The sequence below is a fragment of the Mus caroli genome, unplaced genomic scaffold, assembly GCF_978045245.1.
Source record: "Mus caroli unplaced genomic scaffold, Mus_caroli_1 scaffold_14, whole genome shotgun sequence".
In the NCBI taxonomy this organism is placed as follows: Eukaryota; Metazoa; Chordata; class Mammalia; order Rodentia; family Muridae; genus Mus; species Mus caroli.
In genome coordinates, this window is record NW_028227269.1 from 29,875,488 (window position 1) to 29,888,460 (window position 12,973).

Sequence of the window (12,973 nt, forward strand, 5' to 3'; positions counted from 1 at the left end):
CTGATAGTCTGTTTTCCAACTGCTGGACTGTGCTGATCCCACTGCAGGCTCCGTGGACTCTTCACTCCCACTGTGGGCATCCATTTCAAAGCCTGCTTCCCCTTAGAATTGATATTAGGAGTAAATGTTAGGGTTTTTTTTTTCCCCAAATATATTTTCCTCTATTGGAAGGTAATGTGATTTTTCTTAGAAGTTTGTTAGTATGATGAATCACACTGACTGATTCTAAAATGTTAAACCAATGAATAATTCCTGGAATAATTCTCAGATACATCACATTCTTTTTAACTGTTGCTGATTACATTTGGAAAAGTTTTATTTTTAATGTTTGCACCTGAGCAGTGTTATTCTTTACATTTGTTTCTCTTTGCTGTCTTTGGTTTTGCTATTAGAACAATAGAACACAATTAGACACTGTTTAAGGAAGAAATTGTTGTAATATATTCATTTTTCTATGTTCTTATTTTTATCATTTATCAAGAAAAAGACATGTGCAACTAAAATAGTAAATTTTATCTATTTTTAATGTAAATAACATCTCAGATTATATGGGTTTTGACCAAATCCAGTGAATTTCAAAGGTGTCTTTGGAACATATCTTTAGTTTGTCCTTTACTCTAGTATTGCTCTATTTATTACATATTCATGTGAAAAGCAAATCCTGATTTACTACTTCTCATTGCCTTATGATTTATCTAATACATATTTTCCTTGGCAGCTTCTATGTTTTTGAAACAAGCATTTGAAGGTGAATACCCTAAACTCTTACGTCTTTATAATGACTTATGGAAGCGTCTTCAGCAGTCCAGTCAGAATACCCAGGGGACTTTCAGTCCAAGTGGAACTCCTGACCTCTATGTGGACCTCCCACACATGGAAGATGATACACAAGACATGTTCATACTGAAAAGGCCAGATTATGAGTATGTTTTATTTAATTTGAATGAATGTGTTATTGGCATTTTAAGGATTCTGTTTTCTACTTTCCTTATAAATTAGAAGTTAGGATATACTAAGCTTCTAAGTCTTTGGAATGATTGGTGTATTTTGCAAAATTTCTCTGTAAAGATTAAATTTACCTGTGGCTTAGCATTATACCTGCTACCAGAATGAGTTTTGAAGTCTAACACTGTGCTGGGTAACTAGAAGCTGGGTGATAAGCAAATGTGATCTTTGTCTTTCAGTTGATCTAGTGTGTGGTTAAACTTCCAGGGAGATAAATCTTATGCTGGATTCTTTCTTTCTTTTTTTTTTTTTAATTAGGTATTTTCTTCATTTACATTTCCAATGCTATCCCAAAAGTCTCCCATACTCTCCCCACCCCCACTCCCCTACCCATCCACTCCCACTTCTTGGCCCTGGCATTCCCTGTACTGAGGTATATAAAGTTTGCAAGACCAAGGGGCCTCTCTTCCCAATGATGGCCGACTAGGCCATCTTCTGCTACATGTGCAGCTAGAGACACAAGCTCTGAGGGTACTGGTTAGTTCATATTGTTGTTCCACCTATAGGGTTGCAGATCCCTTTACCTCCTTGGGTACTTTCTCTAGCTCCTCCATTGGGGGCCTTGTGTTCCATCCAATAGCTGACTGTGAGCATCCATTTCTGTGTTTGCTAGGCCCCGGCATAGTCTCACAAGAGACAGCTATATCAGGGTCCTTTCAGCAAAATCTTGCTGGTGTATGCAATGGTGTCAGCGTTTGGAGGCTGGATTCTTTCTTAGTTGATGTTTTAGAAAAGACTAAGTAGTTGATTCTGTCTCAGATGACACCTTAGGTCGCTACAAAGCACATATTTTGTAACCAGCTTTAAGAGTTACATTGGAGACCAATATATCGTGTTTATAAATTCTATCTTGCCAACTTGCCACAAAATCTGATTTCACATTTCTGCATGAGTACCAGATTAGCTCTCCTCAAATTCTAAAATATTGTTTATTGTCACAACGCTGTCAAAGTATTGGTAGATTCTTCTCCCTTACTTAGTAAGAAAAAGCACTGGGTAGCTTCAGGGTAGTGTCAGCTGCTTTTTCCTCTTCTGTCTGCTAGAACTGACTGGTGAAGTACATAGCCATAGGCTGGAATGGTAGGTTGAGAGCAGACTGTCTCCTTGGAAGCTGTTTTATCATAAAAGTCAGATTAGCAAGAGGAGGCAAAGCTGCAGAAATATAATAATGCATTAAGTTTTAAGGCATTGCTACAAAATATGATATTCAGAAATACGATGTGTTTCTGGCTTAGCTTTATTTTTTTTCAGTCCACGTGCACACACTAGGAACGAACTACAAAAAGCACAGAACCAGTGGGAAGAAGATAGAATTCTGATTTTGTGCTTTTTGCTTTTTGCTAGTCAAGGCATCTGTATAGTCAATGCTTTTGCCATTGTGGCACCTGAGAGAAGCAACGGAAAGCAGGGCAGTATTGGTTTTGGCTTATGGCTTTCCAGGTTTCTTTCCAGTTTGTTTGTTTGTTGTTTGTTATGTTGTGTTTTGTTTTGTTTCTGACAAGGTAAAAACATCATGGAGGATCACGGTGGAGTAGCCACCCAGGAGCAGAGGATAGCATATTGCTCCTGGGGGCTTGCTCCCAGTGACCTACTTCTTCCCCTTGGCACCACTGCCAACTTTCTACCCTTTCCCCAGTAATACCATTCGTGTGATCAGACCATCAAGGATTTCATCCATTTGTTAATTTTAGGGAGCTTCCCCAAACCCATTACTAGCAGCTAAGCTCCCAATGTCTGTAGGGGACATCTCCTATTCTAATAATAATGGTTTGGTACTGCCGTGAGGATAAATTAGAATTCAAAATGTAGAAAGAGCTTTATTGTCTATGTTAATTTGATTTTAAAAGGAACATAATGAACATTTAATACAGGAGGAGTAGTCATTCACAAATGGTACTCAAACAATAGTCATATGCAAAAAGATGAAATTGGACCTTTTTTGTGACAGTGTATACAAAAATGAACTTGGCCGGGCGTGGTGGCGCACGCCTTTAATCCCAGCACTTGGGAGGCAGAGGCAGGCGGATTTCTGAGTTCGAGGCCAGCCTGGTCTACAAAGTGAGTGCCAGGACAGCCAGGGCTACACAGAGAAACCCTGTCTCGAAAAACCAAAAAAAAAAAAAAAAAAAACCAAAAAACAAAAATGAACTAAAAGTGAATCATAGGTCTAAATGTACAATATAGGGGTTAAACAGATGGCCTAGCAATTGTGAGCTATTGCAGTGCATTGCAGAATTTCCATGTTCAGGAAATACTTGGTAGACTGCAAAAACTTAGTGATATTTGAGGGAAGAGAGAGGAGCTAGGAAAGAGTGGCACATTCAGAAAGTCACCTCTGTACTTGAACTTCACCTGACTCCCTTTTCACTAGACTGTAAAACTCTCCTGTCTCTTATCAAAGTGCCCGGTGCCTATTCCCAGGAAATCTGTGTGGGGACCAATACTTACTGAGGGAGAAAGTATCAAGCGATGACTAGAATTGTGTGTGCTTCAGGAGCCAAGAGCAGTTTGACCTGTAAGCTTGTAACAGGTTGACAAGAAGGAAGAGAGGAGAGACTGTTGCCTATACAAGGAGAGCAGGTCAGATGTTGTCAAGGTTGACCTGTAAGATGGAGGGAAGTTGTCGTAGAAATTACTTAAACCCGACCCAGTGTTTCTAGCCCTTCCTAAGACCATTTAGTTCCTGGATAAAAGACACACACAACCTTTATATTTTCAATAAGCCTTAAACAGCACAAGGGCTGGTGAGACTACCCTCTTTGCTATTAAAATCTACTTTCCTATCGATAATGTTGAGTTATTATTTACTATGTTTCATCTGGGCTGCTCTTAACTCCAGTTGGCCAGCCCTTGGGGCAAAATTTCTTTATGACTCAACTAACCCATGGTGGCTTCTTTCCTCCTCCACATCCTCCTGGCTCCTCCAGCCTCAAGCCCTGAAAACCTAAGCCCCACCTCTGTCTTTTCTGCCCAGCTGTTTGCTATTGCCAGCTTTTTTTTTAAACCAATCAGAAATAAAATAATTTAGGGGCAGGGTCACCTGGGTCCCCTTGCAGACTCCCGGTCTTGGGGGCTCTTACTTGGCATTACAATAGATAGCAAGACCGAACCTCAACAGGAGGTTTATTCTGTAAGGAAAAAGAAGACAGTGCAAAGGTTGCTGAAGGGATTGTAAGCAGGAGATATGAAGAGACAGCAGTTAATCCTAGGAGTAAAACAGTTCTTAGTAGTGCAGAAAGGCCTTTACTAGTAACTAAAAGAACAGTATAAGATCTAGTCAGTGCCTGCTAAATAGGAGCCTGCAGAGAGGGTTAGCATCAGCAAATGACAAAGAAGAGTTTAGTAAAACAGCTCCACTTGAGAACATGTATGCTGGTACAGGGCTGTCACAAATACTTCTTTATTTTGTCTTCATTCTTGCAGTGTTCCAAGAATGGAAATCCAAGGAAGGTCTACCTCCGTACCCTATCCCTCAGTTTGTAGGCTTTACGGAGCATGCATGGTAGCTATGAGTTACAAGGTTTGAGCTAGTGTGGGAGGAGTCTGCTGACTGCATCTTGGGTTTGCTTTGATCGTCTATAAACAGGCTAGAAATAAAAGGCTCTTGCAATATTCTTTTAGTTTCAGGGGACTGCCAATACAGTACATACTACACAAGATAGCTAAGTTTTACATTTAAAATGCTCATGTGCTCTTTAGTAGGTGTTCAGTTATGAAGCATGTTTGTAAATGTGCTTATAACTTTTTAAAAGAAATTCTTGTTACAACTACAGTTTATAGCTAGTAGTTACCTTTTAAATTTTTTGTTTTGTTTTGTTTTGTTCTCACAGTCCAGAAAAGGCTTTGAAAGATTCACTGCAACCATATGAGGCTGCTTATCTCTCAAAATCCCTATCACGTCTCTTCGATCCTATCAACTTGGTTTTTCCTCCGGGAGGGCGTAATCCTCCTTCCTCTGATGAGCTCGATGGGATCACTAAGACTATAACAAGGTACGTGTTGCTGATGGAACAGCCGCCTAGGCTGCCTGCCAGGGTTCTAGTGGCAGTACTTTTTAAATTGACCTCAAATCAGTCTAGTGATTAGAGGGGTTCAATTAAGTTTTGGAGTAAGTACTCATAATGCTTGAGATTCTAATTAATAAAGCCATTTAGATGCATATAGTGTGTGTGTATATATATATATATATATATATATATATATATATATATATATAGTATAGAAGTCATCTCTCATATTTGTTCTGTATCTTAGCAAGATGGAACTATCCCTAGGCCTTTTACTCCTCTAACTTCTTAGTATTCCATGGGGAAACAAATTATAATAATCATACAAACTGTAAAAACTGAGACATACCTAGAGGTTTTAACCCAGAAATCACTTTATGGCAGGAACAGGCCTAATACTTCTGATTCGCCTGCTGTGTTTAGCAATTTAGGCTTTCAAGTGAATGTGACAGCTTTTATCTCAAAAGGGAAGGCGTTTGACAGAGACCCTTCTGACAGGAACAGACAAGTGCAGTTATGCTGTTGGCTTCAGAGGTCTTTTACTAAGATTACAGGTCAGACCTCACACTCTGTCGTAGCTGGTCAGTTGTTATAACATTATGATGGACATTTTGAGGAGCAAAAGCAGTGGCTGGGCAATCTAGAACCATGAGGTAGGATTGCTTAAGCTTTTTTCAGTCTACAAATTTGAAGAGGGCAGTTTACAGATGTAATACTTATGTGCATATCTGCAGCTGTGAATGTACCTATACGGTGTTTCTGCTGCCCTAGACCTGCCACCATATACTTGGACTTGGTAGAGTCTTGACTGTTTGAGTCTCACCTTAACGACCATTCCCTGTGTAGTGTGCTTGTGGTGGGAGACGTGCTAATTTCACTTGATCTCTGTTACCTAGTGCTATAAATGCTGAGGATGTTGATTATCAAAGGTAACAGTGCTATAGTCAAATATCATCTGGGGCTTTAAGGATGCTTATGTCTGTGTTTAATAGAATGTAAAAGTGAGCAATCTCAGTACTACATGTGTTGGGGTTCAGGAACCCACACAAACCATTCAGATATTAATCTCAGTTAAACAGGGCTGGTTTATTGAACACACACCCCAAGACTAATGATGTGGGAGGACTGTAGCTCCAGACTTGGAACCTGGGTGGAACCTCAGACAGGGCCAGCTTATAAAGGCTAAAACTGCAAAATTCACAGTGAGCTCATATGCAGATGGAGGAAGTGCTACCGAGTCTCTGACTGAAGCTACTGTAGACATAACAGTTCATATTGACCTTTAATTTGATGGGTCCTAAGTGAAGCTTATAGTTGTGGAATTTCATGAGATTAACAAGTCTTGTAACATACCAAACATAACAGGGTATATGGTCAGCATACCCCTGCTCTGAGTCAAGTTATTTTTCTGTGTCAGTGACTGGAAGTCATATTGCAGCAACAATATGAAATAGCTGGCAGCAAAGAAAATAATGGCTACAGCTATGCTTGGTGGGACAGGCCTCAACAACATGAAAGGACATTTTGTCATGCATACTAGTATTGTTTCAAACCCTTTCAGTGCTGTGTTTGTTTGTTTGTTTTGTTTTGTTTTTCTGGGTTTTTTGTTTTGTTTTTTTGAGACCAAGTCCCAAAAAAAGGCATCTTCTTGCCTCTGCCTCCAAAGTACTAGGATTAAAGGTATGTGCTACAAGTCCCTGGGTGGCTTCCTTTAGCTTCTTTAAAAAGTTAAACTGGTAAGTATGAAAATTTTATGCACTTCAGAGATAATGCATTTCTTTTCTACCCCATATGGTTTTAACTCTTGGTGGTATTCTTTCCATGGTTTCTGGAACAATGTCCTCTTTCCTTCTATAGTCAGATCAAAAGTCCTATCAGTTCGCTGTTAAAGTTGACAGTGGATATGACAGAGAAATACTTAAAAATCTAAGATTTTAAACATTAAAGTTGTAGCCCCATGCTCTTAATGTATTTATTCTTTACACAGTTAATGAGCTGGCATAGTTTATACAGAACCCAGGTGTCCTATGTGTCATATGTAATTAATATGTTTAGCCTATGTTCCTCCAAGGTCATCATTTTCATTCAAGAGCTGTCACTTCCTTGCAGATGTCTGTGGCATGCAATGCCTCTAATTGCACTTATCAGTATTAGCATGAGTGTACACAATTTAGTCTCTTAATGATAGACTGGACCCACACATGGCTCACTTTATTAATGTGAAACTGGTTGTTAACAAAGCCCTTTTTCCTAATGCTTAATTTAGGGAGAAAAATGAAACACTGTAGCCAGTTCTTGGACGCAGTGAGCAGAAGCTGTATCCAGGTTCAGTTTGTTCTTTACTGGGTTTCAGGTTATGTGGTGCTGATTGCTTTGTTGATTAATTATGTTTGCTTATGATGGAAATCTGCTTTTGTTTTCTCCAGTGAACTCAATGTAGCTGCTGTTGATGCAAACCTCACATTAGCTGTGTCAAAAAATGTGGCAAAGACCATCCAGTTATATGCTGTGAAATCAGAACAGCTTGTAAGTGATGTCCTTTTATGTATATGATTTGGCTAAAAATTGTTAGTTATATGTTTCCTGAGTAGCCATAATTAACATTATAACAAATGAAACAATCTCTTTATAGTTACATCTGGGTTGTTCGAGTTGGCTTTATAGTAATTTTTAGAGTAACATGCGAAGTGATTTACATAGACTGGCCCACAGAGGTAATTATATTATGAAGCTTCCTACTTTCAGTTTCCAAATTATGTTTGTTAATATGGTGCAATTTTCCATTCATTTGTTCTTGTAATCTTGACAAATAATTTAGAGGCATCTTTTTTTCAAGCTTTGTTTATTAAAAAAGAGCCATACAGGGACATGGGAGCTGTTTGTAGGCAATCAGATGAATAATTTTTCTTTTAGACCTTATTTATAAATGTTTATAGCTTTAAACACACACATACACAAACATGATATATTATCATAAATAAAATCTGATATTGTGTCCAGTAGAGTTTAGTGTAGCTGTCTAAGTGCCAGGAAAGAAGTCTCTATGAGATAGCCCTGCCTGAGGATAAATGTGAGAAGAAAGAGCCAGCCCTGCCTAAAAAGAGTTCACTTTCTGATGAGGACAGGTTGAGGGATAACAAAAAGGCAATAGTCATAGAATATATAACTTTAATTAATGTAATAATGACCAAAGGCTTTGAATATGGAAACTATGTTAACTAAGGCAGTTGAATTCATGCTATTGGTGACAATCTGTGGCCTAAAGTCTCTAGGTCCTCCCTAACAAATATTGAAGACTGATAGAAAATTGTCATTTCCATATTTAATGGAAAAAATCTTACCTCAAATAATTTTACTTTTTAACCTTTGTTTTTGTGGATAAGGGAAGCCTAATCATTAAATAAAATTACAAAGAATAGCCAAGTGATAGTATTACACACCTTTAACCCAGGAGTCAGAGGCAGGCAGGCAGTTAGATCTTTTTTGGCCAGCCTGGTTTACAGAGAAAGTTCCAGGACAGCCAGGCTTACATAGAGAAAAACCTATCTTGAAAAACAGAACAAAACAAAGCTCATTTATTTAAAAACGTATTACTAAAAATTGAAGCAATATTTATTTTCTAATTACTCACTGTTTCTTGCCAGTAAATTACACTGTTTATGCCATTCTGTTTTATAGTTTGACAAATTTCCTTTTTTATTTTAAAATTATCATTCTTGCTTCATTTGTGTATGTGTGCATGCCCACCAGTACACATATGCATGTGTGCAGGCCACTTGTGTACATAAAAATCCCAGGTCAGTTCTCTCCCTCTACTTGGGTGGGTCCTCAGGTGTGGCAGCGAGCATCATCCCTCCTGTGCTCCCATGCCTTTCCTTCTTCAGTTCCCTCAAGGCTTTTCAGAACAGTTTCACTAAAGCAGTCAGAGGAAAGTACAAAGTTTTTGGTTGAAGAAAGGTTGGAAATGTTTTAAAGTAGAATAAACAATTCTGGGTATAAATGGAATGTTAATAGGAGATTTGAGATGAAAGCCACTCCTTAAAAAAGGATTCTTTTTATAGTTTAAAATATAAAACTCTAATTCACAAGGTTGAAAAGTGACAGCAGTTAATTCATGGTTGAAATGGTGAAATAAAATCAAAGTAGAAATTTGACTTTACTGAGCACGCACTCAGACAGGATGGTCCTGAACACACCCGGAAGTGTACAGCAAGCGGCTCTCCAGATCTTGCCTGTACTTCCCTAAATACTGGAAGGTTCTTGTCTGCCAAAACACGTTAATCTATGGAATTCCTGCTTTAATTTATATCAGGAAAAAGGCTAATAAAAACGATTTGCAAGCTGATTTTTAGTGTTCTGTGGTGTAGCAATGTGTAACAAATCCTTGTGACACACATTACAGGACCGAGGGCATGACTTAGTAGGTAAAGTGCTCACCCTGGGGACTGAGGGCTGGAGTTCCATGTCCAGCACCCACGTAGTAGCCTCCAGGAGAGAGAGACCTGGTATCCCTAGAGCAGGTTGGCTAGCTAGATAAGTGGAGTTGGTGAGCTCTAGATTCAAGTATTCAAGTGAGAGATGCCACCGTGAGTGTGTGTGTGTGTGTATGTGTGAAGGGTGATGAAAGAAGAAACTTGCTGCCTTGGCATCCATGTGTGCACACATGCACACACATGCACTCACACCCTTGCACAATACACCCACACATGTAAGCCCCACTGAAGTACACACACACACCATACACTGATACAAACACAAAGTACATTTACATTTTGGTAATCCTAAATTATTAATACGTTTGTTCACCCTGTTATTTATTATCAAAGGTATGTATAATGTAAGCATATTTCTCTACAAAGATGAATCTTTAAATCCTTTCTTACCAGATAATTCACTTTTTAGTTTTTTTCTTTGATTTTTAAAACATGGTCACGTGTCTTGACTTGCTATATAACCTGGTCTGATCTATATCCCTTAATGAATTTACTGTCTGTCTTAATCACACTTGCTGTGAAGAGACACCATGACCAAAGCAACTATTTATAAGAGAAAGCATTTAACTGGGGGCTGTTTGAAGTTTCAGAAGTTCAGTAGCTTATCCTCATGGCAGGAAGCGTGGCAGTGTGCAGACATGGTGCTACCGCAGTAGCTAAGAACTATGCCTTGATCTGTAGGCAGGAACTGAGACTGTGGGCTTGGCATGGACTTTTCAAACTTTAAAGCTTACCCCAGTGACACACTTCTTCTCATAAGGCCACACCTCCTAATCCTTTTAATCCTTTCAAATGGTGTTACTCCCTGATGATTGGGCATTCAGATATCTGAGCCTTTGGGCTTTATTCTTATTCAAGCCATCACATATGTGGCATTTACAGGTGTGCATCACCATATCTTCCTCTCAGAAAATCTACCTTGTAATAACTTATTATTGTTGCTGCTTGTGATGTGTGTGCACATGCATGTGTACAAACACACATGTGCCATGATGTGTGTATGTGGCGGGCAGAGGACAACTTTGTATGCTCAGTTCTTTCCTTCTACATATACCTGTATCCTGGGGCTGGAATGTAGATTGCCAGGCTTATACAGCAAACTCCTTTACCTGAGGAAGCCATCTTGTCAGCTCCAAGAATCCACTTTTAAAGATAAGATAGGGCCACAAAATAACCACTATTAGTATCTACTTGTGGTAAAGGCTTAGCTTGTGCTAGGCCATCTGCATGTATTTCACAACAATCCGGGTTTAAAGTGGGAATATTCAAGTCTAACACTATAGTCTAGAAATCCAGCCTGAGAGAGGTTATATATTACCACTTAGTATCGCAAAGTAGAGTGTCAGTGAGCAGGTGTTGCAGCCAGTGTCTTGACTGTGAGCTTTAGCAGCATTTATTTCTGACATACATCTTTACAAAAACTCCAGATTGTACCATTGTCCTGTATGTGGTTCCTTACTCACTGTACAGTGTGATGGGGACCTGGATGAAACGATCATTGATTTACTTATCTGCTTAGAGTTGTTTGATCTCTCTGCTTCAAAATAGGGTTAGATCTTGATAGCGCACTACTATTTTAGTTTTATAATAAGTGGTTTTTCAAGTGCGAGTGGTAAATACATTTGTATATTTGTCCACATATGCGGGTCCAGATGCCCGTATGTGTGCATGGGTGCTTGCGTGTGTGCAGATGGAGGTTGAAGGTTGACATTGGGTGTCTTCTTTGATCACTCTTCCCCTTATGTCTCTAGGCAAAGTGTCTCTCCTATCTAGAGCGTGCCATTTTTACTAGTCTAGTTCAATACCTTGTTCCCGAGATCCCTTATCTCGGCCTCCCGAGTTTTGAGATTACAGGTAAGCCACTACACACCCCTGGATTTTATATGGGTTCTGAGGATCTGAATTCTGGCCTTCATACTTACACAGCACTGAGCCATCTCCCCTGACCCTATTATATGAGGTTTTCACACGAGAGGTCTAAGTGGTGTGACTTAGACCCTTTGTTTTTTATGTTTATTGTGTTTATGTAAATATATGCTTATACATACATCTTTGTTCATGTGTGTGTACAGGTGTGAGTACACAGTTTGTATCCATGTAGGTTAAGGCCAGAGGTTGATATCAGGTGTCTGCTTGTCTGTCTATCTGTCTTTCTTTCTTTACTCACTCCCGATCTTACTGTTTTTGAGCTAGCTTCTCTCCTGAACCTGCAGTTCCCTGATTTAGCAAGGTTAGCTGGCCAGCAAACCCCAATCATTAGCCTGTCTCTACTTCTCCAGTGGTGGCAGTGTAAGCATGTGGGTGTGGGTCTGGGTCTGGCTTTGTACATAGATGTTTGGCGTCTGAACTCAGCCCCTCATGCTGGCTCAGCAAGCACTTTGTGAGTCCAACTATCTCCCTAGGTATTCATATTGCTTATTATGTGCTTTCCAGAGTTCTTCATATAAATATTTGGGTACTCTTGTTTAAAGAGACCAGAACTTTTTTTGGTTGTCTTCATTACATTTTTTATTCTTTCACACTGGCAGTAATTGTGAATATGATTAGTTCACTTGATAGAATTTTGTGTTGAAAATACATGTGTACACACAGGTTAAGAATATAGCTCAAGGGCGTGGTGGCGCACGCCTTTAATCCCAGCACTTGGGAGGCAGAGGCAGGCGGATTTCTGAGTTCGAGGCCAGCCTGGTCTACAAAGTGAGTGCCAGGACAGCCAGGGCTACACAGAGAAACCCTGTCTCGAAAAACCAAAAAAAAAAAAAAAAAAGAATATAGCTCAAGCCAGGCGGTAGTGGCGCACGCCTTTAATCCCAGCACTCGGGAGGCAGAGGCAGGTGGATTTCTGATTTGAGGCCAGCCTGGTCTACAGAGTGAGTTCCAGGACAGCCAGGGCTACACAGAGAAACCCTGTCTAGAAAACCAAACAAGAAAAAAAAAAAAAAAAAAAGAATATAGCTCAGGGGCTGGAGAGATGGCTCAGCAGTTAAGAGCACTGGCTGCTCATCCAGAGGTCCCGGAGTTCAATTCCCAGCAACCAACATGGTAGCTCACAACCATCTGTAATGGGAGAGGATGCCCTCTTCTAGTGTGTCTGAAGATAGTGACAGTATACTCACATAAAATAAATAAATCTTTTTAAAAAAAGAAAAGAATATATCTCAAAGCCTGGCTTGATAGCACACTCTTCTCATACAGCACTTGGGTGGCAGCGAAAGGTGGATCTCTATGGGTTTGAGGCCAGCCTGATCTACATAGAGTTCTGGACAGCCAAGGATGTAGAGAAAGATCTTACATCCAAAAATAAACAAACAAAAAACAAAAAAGAGTATAACTCAGTAGTGGAATATCTGTCTAGTTTATATAAGGCCCTAACGTGTTTCTTAGCACTACTAAATAAGCAAATAAAAACATAGCAAAACACATACCAATATATTATGTTTCTGTAGGTGTGTATATTATTATGTTTTA

The 12,973-nt window shown here is 39.5% G+C and overlaps 1 protein-coding gene across 2 annotated transcripts in view; it reads left to right on the forward strand.

Annotated features, from left to right (window-relative positions):
- Positions 1-12,973, forward strand: part of Cog5 (component of oligomeric golgi complex 5) — a 303,977-nt gene that overhangs the window by 197,281 nt on the left and 93,723 nt on the right. For both annotated transcript variants that reach the window (XM_021179459.3, XM_021179458.3), the window contains exons 12-14: positions 719-923; positions 4,836-4,997; positions 7,439-7,538. In XM_021179459.3, the coding sequence (XP_021035118.1) occupies positions 719-923; positions 4,836-4,997; positions 7,439-7,538 (467 nt within the window). The remainder of the gene's footprint in view (positions 1-718; positions 924-4,835; positions 4,998-7,438; positions 7,539-12,973) is intronic.